Source organism: Arvicanthis niloticus, chromosome 15, assembly GCF_011762505.2.
Source record: "Arvicanthis niloticus isolate mArvNil1 chromosome 15, mArvNil1.pat.X, whole genome shotgun sequence".
NCBI lineage: Eukaryota > Metazoa > Chordata > Mammalia > Rodentia > Muridae > Arvicanthis > Arvicanthis niloticus.
Window position 1 is genome coordinate 23,718,540 of NC_047672.1, and position 19,681 is coordinate 23,738,220.

General features: G+C 41.7%; 1 protein-coding gene across 1 annotated transcript; it reads left to right on the top strand.

Annotated features, from left to right (window-relative positions):
* Positions 1 to 8,280: 8,280 nt before the first annotated feature.
* On the top strand, positions 8,281 to 19,393 carry Mrps33 (mitochondrial ribosomal protein S33). The gene is made up of 3 exons (XM_034518755.2): positions 8,281 to 8,401; positions 13,600 to 13,840; positions 19,027 to 19,393. The coding sequence occupies exons 2-3, from the start codon at positions 13,626 to 13,628 to the stop codon at positions 19,130 to 19,132; spliced, it is 321 nt and encodes a 106-aa protein (XP_034374646.1). The 5' UTR covers positions 8,281 to 8,401; positions 13,600 to 13,625; the 3' UTR covers positions 19,133 to 19,393.
* The last annotated feature ends 288 nt before the right edge of the window (positions 19,394 to 19,681 follow it).

A 19,681-nucleotide genomic window follows, 5' to 3' on the forward strand; every position in this document is an offset into this window, starting at 1 on the left:
CCCTTATCCAATGACATCTTCACTAGCTTCCTGTTTTCAATGGTCTCCTTTATTGCCTACATTGGCTGTCCCTGAAATTGAATCTGTAGACCAGGCTGGCCTCAAACTCAAAGATCCAACTGCCTCTGCCCAGAGTGCTGGGATTAAAGATGTGTCAACACACCCAACCCTAAACTTTTCTTCAATTCCTTTTCACAGGTTGGAAGCTTAGCTGCAAGCCATTGTGCCCTGAGGTCACCACTCCCTTTGTTCCACCTACCACCAGGCTTTTCTTTAATCTATTTATCTCCTTGAACAAAGAATTTACTTCTACTTCCTGGTGTCCCTTTTCTCCTTGAACTGGACATTTTCTATTTTTCTTTTCTCGGTTTGCTTCTTTTTGTTATAGATCTTCGTAAGAATGAACACTAATAACCATGCAACAGAGTCAATACGAGGCTACGTTGAAATTTCCTCTGCCAAAGTGATTAATCCATTAACTCTTCATTTTAGCTTCAGGCAGACTTTACAGACAAGGGCAGAAAACAGCTACATTCTTTGGCAAATATCATAAGAATGGTGTTGAAGCCACATATTAGTATTCTCCTCTGAAACTTCTAAGCCAGGCCCACACAGTTTAAATCATCCTCAGCACCACTGTCTTCCATGTTCCTGCTACGATAGCCTACTCAGCACCACTTACAGTGATCAGCTGCTTTTCTAATCCAAAATCTTAAAGTATTCCTTCAAATAAAAGCATGGTTAGGCCTATCACAGCAATACCACAGTCCTGGTATCAACTTTTGTCTTAGTTCAGGTTTCTATTGTTGTAAAGAGATACCACGACCATGGCAACTCTTTTTAAAGAAAGTATTTAATTGGGGTTTGTTTACAGTTTCAGAAGTTAGTCCATTATCATCATGTCGGGAGCATGGTGGCATTCAAATGACATGGTGCTAGAGAAGTAACTAAGAGTTCTACACCCTGATCTGTGGACAGAGAAAGCTAGAAAGCTCATGCATATGAGAGAGACAGACAGACAGACAGACAGACAGACAGATGAACTAAGCCTGGCATGCGCTATTGAAACAGTAAAGCCCACCCCCAGTGATACACTTCCTCCAACAAGACCACACCTCCTGGTCTTCTAATCTTTCTCAAATAGAGCTATCCCCAACAATTAAGCATTCAAATATATGAAATATATGAGTCTACGGGAGACATTCTTACTCAAACAACCACACATGTGTATTCCTGGAGTTCACTGGCCCTCTAATATCACCTAATTGACAAATTTCAGGCCAATGAGACACCTTCTCTCAATAAGCAAGGTGGACAGCACCTGAGGAATGACCTGAGGTTGACATCTGGCCCCTACATGTACACACACACACAGACACGTGTGCGCACACATCAACGCGCACGTACACATGTACACAAGCTATAACCTTACTACTTGTAATCTAAAATATGCACACCAGGTATTGCTTTACAAAGCTTAACAAGTCTGATAATATGTTAGATACAATGTTAGATACATTGATATATCAATAGACTATAACCAATGCAATTCTGGAAGACTACTTGAAAGTCTGTGAACACAATGATAACACTTCAGGTGCCTCACCTGAAGAGATGCTTATGTATGTGCCAAAAAGCAGCTTGCAGGAAAATGTTCATTGGATGCTTCTGATAATGAAAAAAAAAAAAAGAGAGAGAGAGAAAAGGATTCCCTTGGTGCAAAATGTTAAATAACCATAGTATATTTATATAGTGGAATACTCTGCATAAATTAAAATAGATTAATTATATATGTATATATTAAGATGTATGACTCTCAAAAACACAATTTCAAGTGATTAAAACAAGATGCAAAAGATGTATACAGAAAATTCCCAACTGTGTACTTTTTGAATGAAAGGCATGGCTGTTTGTATCCTATTTGTGGCACATACAGATGTCCAAAAGGACAAATGCACACACAGGAAGAACACACACCAACCATCATCATGATCATCATCTCTGAGGAGACAGAGAGTGAGAGAGAAAGCAGGAGGAAGGAGCTTCACCTCTTCTGTATTCATATCTGCACAGCAAAATCTAAATTTTAAAGAAGTAGAGGAAGCATTCATTTGATGAGCTATAAAAAGTACACCTCTCATTTTAAAACCAGCTTACTGAGTTATCATTTACATACCACAAGATTCAGCCTTTTTACATATACAGTTTGATGAGTGTTAGCAAACAAGTACAGTTGTGTAACCACTAGTATAATTGAAAAGCACTTCTACTGCCCAGGAAAGTTCCCTCACACCCCTCTTCCTCCTCACTAGCACCCCTCTGTGGTCCTCTGTCCCTGTAGTCTACACTCCCAGTGAAACACCTCCACAAAGCCACCAAAGTGGACTAACATAGCATGTAGCCTTTCAAGTGTGACATATCACTTAACACAAGGCTTCCGAGACTCATAGATATACTTATATGTTAGGGTTTCTATTGCTACAATGAAACACCGTAACTGAAAAGCAAATTTGAGAGAAAAGAGTTTATTTGGCTTACACTTCCATTTTGAAGAAAGCCAGGGCAGGGACACAAACAGGGCAGGAACCTGGAGGCAGGAGCTAAGGCAGAGGCCATGGAGGAGTGCTGCTTACTGGTTTACTAGTCATTGCTAGTCAGTCTGTTTTCTTATAGAACCCAGGAGTCTTACAGAACCCACCAGTCCATGAGTGGCACCACCCACAATGGGCTGGGTCATCTCCCATCAATCAATAATTAAGAAAATGTCCTACAGGCTTGCCTACAGCTCCATATTATGGAAGCATTTTCTTAATTAAGGCTCTCTCCTCTGATGACTTTAACTTGTGTCAAGTAGACATAAAAGTATTCGGTACATATTTATTCATAATTTACTCCCTTTTGTTACTTACTCTCCCATTGTAGAAGGTACCACAGTGTGCTTGTCTATTTACCTACTGATGACCATCTGAGTTGTTTCTTAGTTTACGCTATTATAAATAAAACTGCTACAGTGAGATCTGGTGGTTTAAGTCTGTAATTCTAACACTATGGAGACTGAGACAGGGTAATTCTAACTTCAAGGTCAGAAACCATACAATCACAATAAATGCAAAAAAAAAGGCCTTTGTCAAAGTTTAATATCTCTTCATGATAAAAGCCCTGAAGAAAATAGAAAAACAGACCTCGACATAATAAAGAATACGTATGACAAATATATACCAACATTATACTAAACAGAAGAACAGCTTAAAAATTCCCTCTAAAACCAGGAACAAGACAAAAGTGTCCACTCTGATCATGCTTATTCAATATAGTCTTCTAGTTCTTAGCTAGAAAAATAAAGTATGAAAAAAATTTTAAAAGTCTACAAATAGGAAAAAAAGTCAAATAATCCCTATTTGCATTACTCTATATTGGAATAGTGTCTTCAGATGATAGTTAAATTAAGGGTCTTGAGATAAAAAGATTCCTTAGGACCTGCCAGGTGGGTCATAAATACAATCATATGTATCTTTTAAGATCCATGGAAAATCTATCTAGGGAACAAAGGAATATTTGAAGATGCTAGCCTTGAAAATTGAAATGATATGGCCACAAACCAGTGAGAGCCGATAACCACTAGCTAGATATCAGAGGAGTCAAAGAGCTGGCTATTCTCCCTGAAGAAGCATATGTTCTAAAAAGGAGCAAAGCCTAGTCGATGTCTTGATTTTAGTGCAATCAAACTGAATTTCAACATCTAACTTCCAAAAATATGATGAAGGTAAGCCACTGGGTGTAATATTTAATTACAGCAGCCCTTATAAATTCTACTTAATGACAGTCAGTGCCTACCTATCCCTTTCTATACCTCCTTGTACTATGGTTTGGATATGACTTGGGAGTATCCTTGAAGGGTTCATGAATTGAAGTTTAATCCTCACTGTGAGGTATTAAGAGGGTAAAAAATTAATCCAACGTGGGCATTTAGAGATGGGGTAATTAAGCCATGGGGTGGAGGACTCGTGAATGAATGTTGGTAGTTTCATAAGAGACCAGGAAGATAAAGACATGCTCACTGTCTCTTGCCATGTGCTGCTCTGGACCACCTTAAGACTCTGTGAGCAAGAGGGCTATTGCCAGGGGCACAGGGGAATAGCTCAGTGAGAAAAGCACTTGCCATGCAAGCTGGACAACCTGAATCAGAATCTCCAGAACACACACAAAAGCTGGATGCAATAGCACCCATCTCTAACACCAAGACACCAGGACTTGGAGACCAGAAAACAGAAGGAGCATAGCCCAGTGTACTCAGCACTGAACAAGAGTGACCTTGTCCTAGACAAGATGCAAGGCAAGGGCCAACACCTTAGATTGTTCCCTGACCTCCACATCTGCACTCATACACCCATGCTCACAGACATGAGTGTGCACACAAGCATTATACACATACCCCAGAAAAGGAAGCTATCACCAAGTGCTTCAAACAGAACCAGAAGCCAAAAGAAACCTCTTTTCAACATACCAAATCTGTGGCATTGGGTTATTAACGGAAAAAGAACTAATACACTGTGGTGGTTTGAATATGTTTGGCTGGACCAGGGAATGGCACTATTAGGAGGTGTGGCTTTGTTGAAGTAGGCGTGGCCTTATTGGAGGAAGTGTGTTATTGTGGTGATGGGCTTTGAGGTCCTATGCTCAAGTTCCACCTAGTACAGAAGAGTCCATCTTCTCCTGGCTGCCTTTGGATCAAGATGGAGAACTCTAGGCTCCTTCTCCAGCACCATGTCTGCCTGGATGCTGCCATGATTCCAGTCATGATGATAATGAACTGAACCTCTAAAACTGTAAGCCAGCCCCGATTAAATGTTGTCATATATATATTTGCCTTGGTCATGGTGTCTCTTCACAGCAATGAAACACAAACTAAGACATAAACCTGGCTGTGTTTTAAGAAAGATTTATTGCCAGGCATGATGAAACATTCCTTTAATCGCATCACTCAGGAGGTAGAGACATGTGGGTCTCTGTGGGCCAAAGGCCAACATCATCTAGATAGCAACACAAGGCTACATAGGGAGACCATGTCTTAAAAAATGAAGGAAGGAAGATATGATGTGATTTATAAATATTCACAAAACATACTAAAAACAGAAATAAGCAAAGCAATGGCTCAGCAGTTATGAACACATACTGCTCTTGAACACGGCCCAAATTCAATTCCCAGCACCCACGTCAGATGGCTCACAAACACCTATAGCTTCACCTCCAGGGGGTATGACAGTCTCTTCTGGCCTCCACTGGCACACGCCCTCACGGGAACAAAACTACACAGAGACAAACACAGACACACACACACACAATTAAAGCAAACTTTTTTCATATATAGAAAATCGATTAAAATAAGAAAAGCCATACAAAGTAGAACCAACAAGCATTATATAAATCCAGCAGGCTCTCAACATCTGTGGGTTTCCATACATAGATTCACTTAATCAATAGGATTTTGAGGGAAAACTTGCATCTGGAGTAAATATGGGCAGACATTTTTTTCTCTTGTCACTATTCCCTTAACAATACAGTATAACAACAATTCACATATCTTTTACATATGTATCACTCCTAATCTAGACATGATTTAAAGTATATCATAAGCTGTGCATGTACTATATTCAAATCTATATGATGAGCACCCATAGATTGTGTCCATGACATGTCTTGGAGCCAACTCCCCGTGTATAATTTCAGTAGAGCTACCTTTTATAGGGATTACTACACAGCGCTTATTGAATGCTTAGTAGATTGATTGAGAAACGAGTGCTTTATTCTGAGCATTTATCAATGCCTTACATAAATACGCTAACATAGATTTTAGAACTTAGGCAAGTCAGCAGTGAGTTCTATATCTACAGGAGGGTATTCAGTTAACATTGTCTTCGCTCCTATAGAAGTTGTGTTTGCCAAGTTTTAATATGTTATCAACCCATATATAGGGGATATATATATATATATATATATATATATATATAGAGAGAGAGAGAGAGAGAGAGAGAGACTATTTCACACCATAAGTCAATTACAAACTTGACTTTAAAGCTAACAGCCAATACAAAAGGGAATTGTTGCTGGTTAGTTTTTATCAACTTGACATAAAGTAGAGTCACCCAGGAAGAGGTAACTTTAATTGAGTACATCAAATTGGCCTGACATGTCTATGGGACATTCTCTGGATTAATAATTACTTTGGGAGGGTCAAGTCCCCTATGGGCTGTGTCATTCCTGTGCAAGTTGTCCTGGGTTGTAGCAGAAAGCAAGCTGAGCAAGTCATGGAGGAAGCCAGTGAGCAGTGTTCCTCCAGGATCTCTGCTCCAGTTCCTGCCTCGAGCCCCTGCTTTGGTCCCTCCAAATGATAGACAGTAAGCTGCATGCCAAATCAAGTTTGCTCCCCACGAAGTTTTTGGTCAGTGTTTCATCACAGCAACAGAGAGGCAAACTAGAATAAAGGTCTTCGTGTTTACAGAACTTAGAGGGCATTGGTTAGAAACAACCCAAACCTACAGAAACAGGAAACACAAGCGAAAGCTCTCCGCCTAGAACATGGGGGTAGGTGGCTGTATTTATGCACAGGACTTTAACAGCCTTGGTGTAGACGTTAATAAGATTGCATACTATAATGTGGGTTGATAACATATTAAAACTTGGCAAACACAGATTCTTTAGGAGTGAGGACAATGTCAATCGAATACCCTCCCCTAGATAGAGAACTCGCTGCTGAGTTACCTCAATTCTAAAATCTATGTTAGTGTATTTATGTAAGGCCTTGATTAATGCTCAGAAAGTAAGTCCTCGTTTCTCAATTGACCTACCAAGCACTCAATAAGCGCTGTATAGTAATCCCTATAAAAGGTGGCTCTATTGAAAGCAGATTTTGTAAGGAGCGAAATGCTGTTAGTGTTTCTGTTGTCGATAGAGGCTTAGATAACTACTGAGGAGACCTCCCTTTTTTATGGGAGGCAGTCTCTCCACTCTTGTCTTTTCAAGGAAAAAAATTCCAGAGGAGACACACAGTTTGAGCAGTTTACCTAACAAGAAAGCGAAGATTTCAAGGAGATGAGGAGCAGCGTAGTAGATTCCCCGTTGTATCGTTTTTATTCTTATTTTTATAAAGTGGGTGTCATAGTGATGAAGTAGGGTGAGCCTTTCTCTTTCCCAAATCACGGTGGGTCAGATTACTTTTTAAAGATATTTCTTCTCAGGATCCTCTAGAAAAACTTATAATGGAGGCCAAGGCCACAATGAAAATGCTACTGCAATGAGGTCATGCTCTTTGCCGGATGCAAATCCTTCACTAGTGCACACGTGGGCAAATACCACAGTGCCTTAGTTTTTGATGCGGTATGAACAGCCTATCTTCAGCCCCAAGGACAGTTAACCGTAAAGGTCACTCTGACCTGCAGCTAACACAACTGCGCAGATAAAGCTGCAGTTTTCTTGGCCCACAGATCTGATTTCTTTTGAGATTGCTCAAGCTCTCATAACTGTCCGTTGGTTATGATATTTTCTTGTCCCACAGTTATGACATCTTGCTTTTTTTTTTTTTTAATTGAGAGTTTGGGTCCGGGGTGATGGCACACACTTTTAAACCCAGGCCTTGGGAAGCAGAGGCAGATGGATCTCTGAGTTTGAGGCCAGCCTGGTCTACAGAGTGAGTTCCAAGACAGCCAGGGCTACACAGAGAAAGCCTGTCTCAACAAACAAAACAAACAAAGGAAAGAAACGGGCTGGGGACAGAGTTTTACAATAGCTTATCAAAATGTACAAAGAGAAGCAGAACCTGGGCTGTCTTCCAAGACACAATTCTCTCCGTGCTACCACTGCTCCTGTCTCCTAGCCAACAGTTCCATCCCTGTACCCTGAAGAGAGAGCCACACGGCTGAACTCCTTGACTGAACCTTACTGGGTCAGAAAGACTCCGAGCTAGCATCAAGTAGTACGGAGCACATAGGACATAAGCTCTAATGAAAAGAAAAATGAAACGTGAGGACAAAGGAAAAATACTGCATTTCATTCTACTATCACAGAGCACGTTGCTTCAGAGACGAAGGACTCGGATCTGGCTATTCTCAACAAAATGAAGTGTGTGGTCCCTCCAGAACCTTCTTGGAAAGCCAAGACTCCCCCCACGCTCAGAACCACACCCACACACCCGACTTTCCCCACCAGCGGAAGCCCTCGGCTCAGAGCGAGCGGTGCCGCTAGGTGTCGCCCGAGGTCCCGCCCCCAGGGAGCGATAGTAGTTCCGGGTTGATCGCCTACCCCGCTCTAGCCACCAAGCTTCCGCCTCTCTCCTGCTCTCTAGAGCTGGGAGCAAGCAAGGGGGCGGGCCTTCCGGGCGCGCGCGCGCGAGCGAGGTCAGGGGCAGGTAAGGCATGGGGAGTTATGGGGTCACAGCAGAGGGCGGCGGCGGTGCAGGCAAACACCGGTCCCTAGCAAGGTGGAATTGCCAGATCCAGTCGAGTCAGTTAGGGCCTTCCTTGGGGTTTCACGTGTACCCCACAAATACCTGCGTCCTGTGGGGAATCGAACAAGCCAAAAGTGCACGTCCTTTCCCCTAGTTAGCCCGCCTCAGCACTCAGTTTTGTGTGGGAAGCGCTGACCATGTTCGTTGCTAGTTACTTAAAGTGCAATTTAGATGGTGCTTGGGAAAATGAATGACACTACTACTGCTTCCATCAACCCAGGAGTGATCGAATCAGACAGCGGAGAGTAGGAGTTGTTCGTGCTGAACAATATGAAGTTATCTCTTCGGTGGCGTTCATGCCCTGTGACCCAGTAAAATAATTGGTACCAATTTTTAAATGCTCGTTCTGAGCAGGTTGCTTCTCAGTAACGACCCGTGTGCATTCCTCGGGACGTCGTGATTGGGCAGGCACTATGCCTTCAGCTTTCCATGTCAGTCTCAACTCAAATAAGGTGAAGAGCAACCGGACTCCTGACGGTGGTAACTGACCTACACTTATACGCACACAAGTGTACCTGCGAGCATTCTAAATAAATGGATCCATGAAAAAAGATAAACTTGCCTTTTTATGCCAAGGGGGGTGGAGTTCTGAATTTTCAGATGTGGGCTTTATGTGTTTTGCTTGACATATATAATTTGGTTTTGCTTCTCATTTTCAACAGTTATTTTCTCCTGTATTTTTCTTTCATTCTCATGTAAAGAAACATGATATTTCAAAGGAACTAATTTGTGGGGCTGAAGAGATGGCTCAGTAGTAATAGTGCATATTGCTCTTGCAGAACCCAGGTTGAGTTCCTAGTACCTATGTCACATAGCTCACAACCACCTATAACACTGGTATAGGGCAGCGGTTCTCCACCTGTGGGTCACATATCAGATATTTACATTACGATTCATAAATTCATAACAGTAGCAGAACTGCAGTTATGAAGTAGTGATGAAATAATTTTGTGGTTGAAGGGGTCACTACAGCGTGAGGAACTACATAAAGGGTCACCGCATTAGGAAGGGTGAGAACCTCTGGTCTAGGGGAACTCTCTCCATCTTGCCTCCCTGGGCACATATTCACACAGACCCACTCACAAATAACATTTGTTTGTTTGTTTTTAATTTTTACACTATTGTGTAACTCCTATGGTAATTTTATGTGAATTGGAATCTTATTGACAGGTAAATTATTAGACTTAATGTCACTTTAAAAGGTTATATTCTTTCATAAAATTGAAACGCTTTTTTAAGAGCATGCTAAGCTCTTGAAAAGTCCTAAATTTTTAAATTTTTAAATTTATTTTTACATGTATTTGTGTGTGCTCAGGCATGCAGAGATCAAAAGACACCTGGGGGGGGGGGAGTGTCCTCTCCTTTCACCATGTGAGTTCCAGAGATCACACTCAAAAAGATTGTAGGCCTGGTGACAAGCACCTAAACTGCTAAGCCATCGCTCCAGCCTCGGTTTTTTGTTGTTGTTGTTGTTTGTTTGTTTGTTTTGTTTTTAATTTAAAGTTAGAGAAGGGGGAAAGGAAGTAGCAACGTATCAGTCTTAGGACCAGTTATAGAAAGCAGTCATTTAGCCTGGGTTTTTATCTTGAAACAAGGTCTCACCATGTAGCCCTGGCTTGCCTAAAACTCCACTTAGAAGAAGACTGGTCTTGAACTCACAGAGAATCACTAGCCTGTGCTTTGGAGTGCCAGGTTTCAAGGCCACACCTGGCCTCTGTTGGTTAATTTGTGTGTTGTTTGTATTTTAGACCAGTGAGATGGCTCAATAAATACACTGTAGTCAACCCTATTGATCAGGGACCATTAAGTGTCCTTGTACTGCCACATGTGTATTGTAGTATGCATGTGCCCACACACATACATACATACATACATACATACATACACACACAACAGCACAAAATAAATGGATACAATTTTTAAAGCTTTTATAAAAAACACATCCTATGTATCTATGTATGTATGTGTGTGTGATTGAGATATATATATATATATCTCCAGTTTCCCCTGTCATTTACTGGGATGTATGGCCATACTGTGGAAGGAAACTAAAGCCGTGGTGCTAAGAGTAGGGCTGAGCCAGGGACTCGGGTCTAAAGAGGGTTATTCTCTTTCTTTGTCATAAAAACTATCGTTTTAAGACTTGGGTGTTGTGGTCTGTGTTGCCATGGAGTCTAATCTGATCTTATTACTGATTATATATCCCACCTGTGTGCTACACGGCAGCATGAGTATGGAGTTACCTTAGCAGCCTGGGTTGGCTTTGGCTGCTTCCTAGAGTCTCTTTCTCTTCTTCCTGCCTGTCAGATTACCAAGGATCTGGCTGCCCCCATTCCCCTCGTCGGGCTTTATAAATGAGGGTATCATTTCAGGGAGGTGCAGGAATAACTGTGTGTGCTTGTGCACTCACTCTCTCTGTTCAGGACAAGGAATCAGCAAATGAACGGTGTCTGTGTGGAACAGACGAACACCAAGCTGTCAGAGAGGTTTAGGGTTGTTCCTTTTGTGAATTAGCATTTACTGAGAGCCTCTACCCTCCCTGACATCTCACGGTATCCCTGTAGTCTTTCTTTTCAGAAAAATGGAAAGTAAAATTTAGACAGGCAGAGTTCAGAATAGATCAAATGACAGAGCCTGGATACAAAGCCAGGTCTCATCCTGTAGCCTCTATTAAAGAATAAAGTGATTGGGAATTCAAGATGTATTTTCCCTTAAATGTTATAGCAAATGATAGTTCCCAGCCTGCCTTAAAGTATCTCTGGAAATGTTATGCAATTACAGTGAAAATCTATTCTGATACTATACTAGTAATTAAGCAAAAGAGGATAAAATAAATGGGGGAAAAGGTTGTTTAAACTTGTGTTTGGAAAAAGTCAAGGTTTAGGGGAGGTTTTTCTTTGTTATTGTTATTTGTGGTGGTGGTGGTGTTGCTGTTGTTTGTTGTTGGTTAAAGCATACATAAAAACATGGCTGCTTCTGAAGACTTCTGAACATCTAAAAGACCTTGGAAGGGTTATGGCACTGTTATATTCTCCTTAGGTGTAAACTGGTAATGATGCCTTTTCCCCTGATAAAAATGAAACCCTCCTTCTGATCACAGCAGCTCAAACCCTCAAACCCATCTGCATCCATACTGTTCCCTCCCCACCCCCCCTCAGCCCCCCAGAGAGCAGGCTGTGAAAAGGGAAGAGCATAGAAAGCTACAGGAGCCCAGATTAGTTTGAATGAGGCTGTGAATCCTCTCCCCTGGCTAGCCTTTGGGTGGCACTGCTGGCCCAAGATCATCTAGTTGGCATTCAGAGTAATAATGGTTTGATACTGATGGTCTACAGTTGTTCTAAGGTCAACCTCTGTTCTGTTTCTGGATGTTGAAATAGCATTAAAACTTTCCTCAAACAAACTGAGTTTATTTTCTCGCAAGCACTATTTTGAAATGTATCAGGTGCCCTCTACCTAGTCTTCTTGTCTTTTAGCAGGTGTGTGGGAGTCTCTTCTCTGCAGGTGGCATTTTATTGGCATTCTTGTTCTCTCCCACGCTCTCCTGGCATTTCTATTTTTGAAGGATTAGTTTGATGGAAGCAGACTTTGCTTTACAGGGTAGTGTGCAGAACACTGAAGAGCTGTTTTACGTTAGCACCTTCTTGGGAGGTTTTGGTGTAGTTCTCCCATTACTTTTTTTCAAGATAGATTTATGCCTTTTTTACATTCAAAATCTAGCTCCTCCTCATCTCAACCAAACTTTCCCCCAGATAATCTTTTAGCCAGCAAGGATTCTCATCTTGCCATGAAAATTTCACATAAACTGGTGGTATATGCTACCAACAATTGCCCATACACCTGACCTAGAATGAGATGGCACAGTTATTCTATGGCACAGTTATTCTACCAGAAGCATTCTTTTTGATGGTGGTGGTAAATATTTTTACTTTTTTTGTTTTGTTTTGTTTGTTTGTTTGTTGGGGTTTTTTTGTTTGTTTGTTTTCAAGACAGGGTTTCTCTCTGTAGCTCTGGCTGTCTGGAGAACTCAAAGTGCTGGGATTAAAGCCATATGCTACCACTGCTAGGTGTATTCTTTTACTTTTTATTGTGTGTGTCTGTGTCTCTGTGCCTGTGTGAATGCATGCCATTTGTGTGCAGTGCCCACAGAGGCCAGAAGAGGGCATCAGATCCCATGGGGCTGGATTAACAGGCAGTTGTGAGCAGTCCAACTGTTGGTGCTATGAACTGCACTGTCCTCTGGAAGAGCAGCGAGCATTCTTCATGCTGAGCTATCTCTCTAGCCCCCAGAAACATTCTTGATTTTTACATGTCCATCATGGGGGGGGGGGAGGGGTATATCTTTTAGCTATAATTTTTAATGCCCTAGGTCTCATTCTCACATCTGTCCCACCATTCTGTACCTCTGAAGAAAGTTACCGTTGAGCTAGTTTGCATTAAGGCTGATAAAGAGTATCGTAATTCCTAAGTGACTTTTGTTCAGGAATAACAAATCTTTTGAGCTGATGATCTTTATTTGAGTTGTTGGATTTGGTTTCTATAGAGCCACTGTCTGTTTTTCCCTCATGGCTTGCAGTTGCTAGGCAGAATTCAATCCAGGAACCTAGAGGCCAAATGACCTCATAACTCATTAGCAGTTCTCAGAGCCATCTGGTGCCCTGGAGGAGAACAGTGTTCAAAGGATTGATAATAAAGACAACAGCATAATTACTTCTTTGCCATGATTACACCTTTAGATGGCAAGCAGTCAGCATATTTGCTTGCAGATTGCTTGGGTGGTAGTTTTCTAAAGGTATAATAACGATGCCATAGCAGAACAACTTGTTTCCCTGACCCCTTCATCCAGCTTGCAAAGAAGTAGACGTGACAAGTAAATAACCGACTAAATTACAAGTTGTAAGAAAGGCAATACACTGAAGAAACATAGTACATGAACACAAAATGTAAAAACTGCAGGCGAGAGAAGTAGACATGTCTCCACTGCAAGGCAGATCCTGCCCAAGGCTACAATAATTCATGGGTGCTATCTTTTCATTTTCTAAATTGTTTACTAGATAAACGTGGGGTTTCTCATGCTCACCTGTTAATCTCCTTTTCTATAGGAATCTTGTTCCTTGCCTCCGAGGAAATGGCTTCGCTTTCAGAGTATGCACTGCGCATGTCTCGTCTGAGTGCCCGGATCTTTGGTGAAGTGGCCAGGCCTACTGATTCAAAGTCCATGAAAGTGGTGAACCTGTTCAGCGAGCAGCCCTTGGCCAAGAAGAAAGAGACTTACGACTGGTATCCAAATCACAACACGTATTTTGCGCTCATGGGCACCCTCCGTTTCCTTGGCCTTTACAGGTGATAACTGGGGAAAGTCAGGGTTTTGTGAGAGGTGGTTTTAGAAGATCGCCAAGGAAAACAATTAGCTTGTCACTTCCTACAGTTTTGTGGTTCTTATGAGAGTCCAGGTGAATCAAAGGGTAAGGGGGAGAGAGGATTCAGAAATTGCCTTGATTCATAAACAAACAGAAACATAAGCTTGTTGGAATTATGTCTAAAGCATAACTGACATAAAAGTGTATTGAATTATAGAGAGATGTCTAATTGCTCTGTTTTTTTTTTTTCATTTTTCATTGGTTATATTATTTATTTACTTTTCAAATGTTATCCCCCTTCCCAGTTTCCCCTCCCTCCTCACCCTGCCTCTATGAGGATGCTCACCCACCCACCCACTCCTGCCTCAGCACCCTAGCATTCCCCTACGCTGGGTCATTGAGCCTCCACAGGACCAAGGGGCTCCCCTCCCAGTGATTCAACATAAGGCTATCTTCTGCTACATATCCAGCTGGAGCCATGGGTCCCCTCATGTGTACTCTTTGGTTGGTGGTTTAGTCTCTGGGAGCTCCGAGGGGTCTGGTTGGTTGATATTGTTGTTCTTCCTATGTGGTTATAAACCCCTTCAGCTCCTTCAGTCCTTGCCCTAACTCCTCCATTGGGGTCTGAGTACTCAGTCCAGTGGTTGGCTGCAAGCATCCATATCTGTATCAATGAGGCTCTGGCAGAGCCTCTTGGGACAGCTATGTTAGACTCCTGTCAGCAAGCGCTTCTTAGCATCCACAATAGTGTCTGGGTTTGGTGGCTGCATATGGAATGGATTCCCCAGGTGGGGCAGTCTCTGGATGGCCTTTCCTTCAGTCTCTGCACCACTCTTTGTCCCTGCATTTCCTTTTGACAGGAAGAATTATAGATTAATGTTTTTGAGAGGTGGGTGGGTGGCCTCATCCCTCAACCAGAGGCTGTGCCTATATACTGGATATAGTCTCTACAGGTTTTCTCTCCCCTTTGTTGGGTATTTCAGCTAATGTCTTCCCTGTTGGATCCTGGGAACCTCTTGGGTCCCTGGCATCTGGGACTTTCTAGTAGCTACCCCCAGCCCCCTCCCCCACTACTACACACCTCCTTTCAGATTCCTGACCCGCTCTACTTCTCCCCCAACTCCTCCCACATCTGAGACACCCACCCCCTTTTTCCTCCCCCTCCTCTCTCCCTATACTTCCCAAGATTATTTCCTTCCTCCTTCTGAGTAGGACTGTAGCATCCACACTTTGGTGTAGTGTCTTATTTCTTCTTGGGTTTCATATGATCTGTGAGTTGTATCATGGGCATTGTGAGCTTTTTCCCTAATGTCCACTTATCAATGAGTGCATCCCATGTGTGTTCTTTTGTGACTGGGTTACCTCACTCAGGATGATATTTTCAAGTTCCATCCATTTGCCTGCGAATTTCATGAAGTCATTGTTTTTAATAGCTAAGTAGTACCCCACTGTGTAAATGTACCACATTTTCTGTATCCATTCCTCTGTGGAGGGACATCTGGGTTGTTTTCAGCTTCTGGCTATTATAAATAAGGCTGCTATAAACATAGTAGAGTATGTGTCCTTGTTATATGTTGGAGCATCTTTTGGGTATATGCCCAGGAATTGGTATAGCTGGGTCCTCTGGTAGAACTGTTCCCAATTTTCTGAGGAACCACCAGACTGATTTCCAGAGTGGTTGTACCAGCTTGCAATCCCACCAACAATGGATGAGTGTTTCTCTTTCTCCACATCCTCGCCAGCATCTGCTATCACCTGAGTTTTTTATCTTAGCCATTATGACTGGTGTAAGATAGAATCTCAGGGTCCTTTTGATTTGCATTTCCCTGATGTCTAAGGATGTTAAACATTTCTTTAAGTGCTTCTCAGCCATTCGAGATGCCTCAGTTGAGAATTCTTTGTTTAGCTCTGTACCCCATTTTTAATAGGGTTATTTGGTTGTCTGTAATCTAACTTCTTGAGTTCTTAACGGGTGGGCAGCATGTAGAAGAATGGAAATCGACCCATTCTTACTTCCTTGTACAAAGCTCAAGTTCAAATGGATCAAGAACCTCCACATAAAACCAGATACGATGAATCTAACAGAAGAGAAAGTGGGGAAGAGCCTTGAACACATGGGCACAGGAGAAAATTTCCTGAACAGAACATCAATGGCTTAAGCTCTAAGATCAAGAATTGACAAATGGGACCTCATAAAATTGAAAAGCTTCTGTAAGGGGAAGGACACTGTCAATAGGACAAAATAGCAACCAACAGATTGGGAAAAGATCTTTACCAGCCCCACGTCCGATAGAGGGCTAATTGTTCTTTAATTTAAAACTGCTCTAAAAAGGATGGGGGCAGCTGACTTGGCCAAAATGACAAGGAATAACACCGCCACACACAAGCACCATGGTTGCCAGAGCCGCTGGATGTTGGTCCTGTCTCCCCTCCCCCACACTTCTCTGCCTCTTACTGGATGTGTAGAAGCCTCCGTTCTCTGCCGGTGGCAGTTTCGTTGACATTCTTATTCCTCCCACTCACTTCTGGCATTTTATTTTGTGCCTTTTTGATATATTAATTTGGCTTGAATAAGCTGCATTTTACTTTTAAGGGTAATTTATAAATTATATAACTTCTAATAGTGTGCTTTACATGTTTGGTAGGTTTAAGAAGTGGGTAGTGCTTAAGACCTTTGTAGGGGGCGAAAGAGGGTAAAATACCTAGATGGTCATTTTTCTCTTTCTTTTTCATTTCCAAACTAATACATGCTCCTTACAAAGAATTAAAACAGTATATTTCATAAAATTTAATTGCATGCCATCTTTAAAATATAACATGTTTTAATTAGACCTAAGTATTAATTTGGGACCATTTGTTGTGATATAAAATTAATAGCACAGCATGGTCATCATTCCAGAGAGCTAGCGTCGACATATTCATCTATCCAACATCTTTTTAAGTACTTCTCGTGTGCTGGTACTGAGGGCGGACATTGGAGGAGCAGCGATGAACAAAACAGGCAGTGTAAGCTTATACATGACTGGAGATTATAAAGTACAACCTGCTTCTGAGTGTCTGCAGTTGCTCCAGACTCTCTCCTGTGCCTTTAGTCTTGCCTCAGGAAAAAAAAAAAAACTAATTTTATTATGACCCAGAATAAAATATCAGAAGCCAGATCCCATGGAAAGTTATAACCCATAACAAAATCACATCCAACTATTTGAATATGCTGCTTGATACAATTCTTTTTTGCTTATTTGAAGACCAAAGACGTAACTATCTTTGAAGATGGGAAAAATACTAAACACTTAGTTGTTCATTGAAAAGCACAATTATTTGTATGTGTTTAGTCAGTAGTTATAGTAAATGATGTCTTCAGTGCATGGCCATCTGTAGCGTCAGACAGGTTGAATGCAGACATCACTTCAACAAAGAAAGTCTGATGTAAAGGCCTGCAAAAGAGGGAGGGAAATGTAAGCGCCTCAAACAGTTGATTCACGAGGTTAACAAGCTGTCATGATGTGCTAGCAGACTTTGTAGATGAGAACAAAGACTGGGGAATGATGTAATACATCATATATGTTTTGTGACAATGTTGAACCTGCTGTGGGTGGGGGGGAGCGGGGGCGGGATAGAACTAGCTAAGCAGGATCTAGAGTGCTGACAGGCCTGTGATGAGCAGGGCAGCAGTCAGGGTCAGCCCCACAGAGGAGATGGAGGTTTAGGTTAAGGCTCATGGGTACTGAGTGAACCTGGGGAGACCTAGGGAAGAACTACTGTGGGACAGAGGCACGAGTGAACAAAGGCCACTTCCTGAGGCTGGAGTGTGCCTGCAATGACCCAGGAATAGTTTGGGCTAAGGCAATGACTGGGAGACAGGAGGCAGGTCACAGGGCTCTGTGGTGCTGTGGTGAAGAAAGGGGCTTTTGCCCTGGGCAACAGAGTTTGAACACAATGATCTAACATCTGTTTTAGATGAATTATTATAGCTATATTGAGAATTATTTGACATTCCTAACTAATCCCAATGTGGTCATTTTGTATTGTCCATGTTTATGGAATAAAATATCAAATTCTTTAAAATCAATCTTTTAAAAAGCAGCTTAGTTGGACCCAGCAAAGCATCGTGTGTGTGTGTGTGTGTGTGTGTGTGTATGTGTGTGTGTGTGTGTGTGTGTGTATACATATATATATATGTGTGTGTGTATGCATATATATATGTGTGTGTGTGTATGTGTGTGTGTATGTGTGTATACATATATATATGTGTGTGTGTATGCATATATGTGTGTGTGTGTGTGTGTGTGTGTATGTGTGTGTATACATATATATATGTGTGTGTGTGTATGCATATATATATATATATATGTGTGTGTGTGTATATATATATTTTTATTTGATTAAATCCATTAACAATATATAATTAAACCATGAGCTATTAAAGTAACCTGTCAAAGATGAGGAAACTAAGATACAAGAGAGCCAGGTCTTGTATTCAAAGTCACAGAGCTAGAATCTGGTGGAACTGTGTTTTAAAGTCAGGTTTACGTAAGCTTCATGGCTTTCATGTTTAAGCACTTTCTTTGGGTATTTGGTCTTAGAATGTAAACACTTTAAACAGTTGTAGACATCTTCACCTTCTACAGTGTCCACATGTGTAATTAGTTCTGGCTGCCATGACTCCTTTAATGCCTGTCTTGGTCTGCTTTCCATCTGCTCGACCCTTTCCGATCCACTGCCATTCAGGCTGCTCTGGACAACTCCTAGGGCAGTCAGGATCTCTGCTCAGCTACTGAAGATTTACACTCATGATTCACTCCTCTTAATGTTTAGTCTTTTTAATTTTCAATACTGAGATTCTAACCCAAGGTGTTTAGCCTTGACATAGGGAAATGTTGGGTGGTGCACCTTATAGATACACAGGTTTACATAGGCTCTCCAGGAAGTTTACTCCTCTTTGTAGTGTTGTGTCTGTAAAGGAAAACTGACACCTGAATTCTTATAACCTAGCCAGTCTGTATGTTGGGTCCTCCATGCTTTCTGTTCACCAAAATAAGCATGTGCCCTGAAAAGCCTGGTCAACAGCCAAGAGAGCGCTTCTCAGTTGGTATTTCTCGCATTTCTCTAGCATGGTAAGCATAGCTCTGATTTTTTTTTTTTTTTTTTTTTTTTTCCTTCTTCACCCAGAGATGAGCATCAGGACTTTAAGGATGAGCAAAGACGTCTCAAGAACCTCCGTGGAAAGGGGAAACCGAGGAAAGGGGAAGGGAAAAGAGCTGCAAAAAAGAAATAGCAGCAGCTCGTCAAGAAAGAAAATGCCCTCCTCAGTGACTGAGAAGTGTATCTCATTGTCTTTTCACATATTAAAGGAACACGACTCCCTCAGCAGACACCAACCCTGTGTTCACGCTCACTTCAGCTAAACTGTGACTGCTTTCTTGAAGATATTCTAATCCTTCAAAACTATAATGACCTTGATTTTGTAATCTGAAGCATACCTAACTCCGTAATGGAATGAATAAACTATCGCTGAGTGATCTGTTTAACATTGGAATGGCTGTTGGGATTGGATTGGGGGACCTTCCTAAGTGAATGTCCTGGGCTTGCTTTACTCCTCCTTTGCTTCTCCACCCAACCCTAACTTTTCCACTCTCTGACCAGTGAGCCTTTTCTTTACCATCAAGCTTGCTCTTTAGAAGGCGCCTAACTGGGATTAAAAGCTTTCTGGAACAGGGAGTATTGAATGCCTTGTGTATACAAGGCATTAGAGCTTAGTAATAGAGTGGTTAAAAAAAAAGAAAAAGAATTTTTAACTCACAGAACTTTAAGTTTTGTAGAAGAG

Bases quoted from the DNA above. Each gene is read 5' to 3' on its own strand.
- Mrps33 (XM_034518755.2), top strand. From the start codon at position 13,626: ATGGCTTCGCTTTCAGAGTATGCACTGCGCATGTCTCGTCTGAGTGCC. The intron at 13,841-19,026 runs GTGATAACTGGG...TTCTTCACCCAG, and splicing joins CGTTTCCTTGGCCTTTACAG to AGATGAGCATCAGGACTTTA.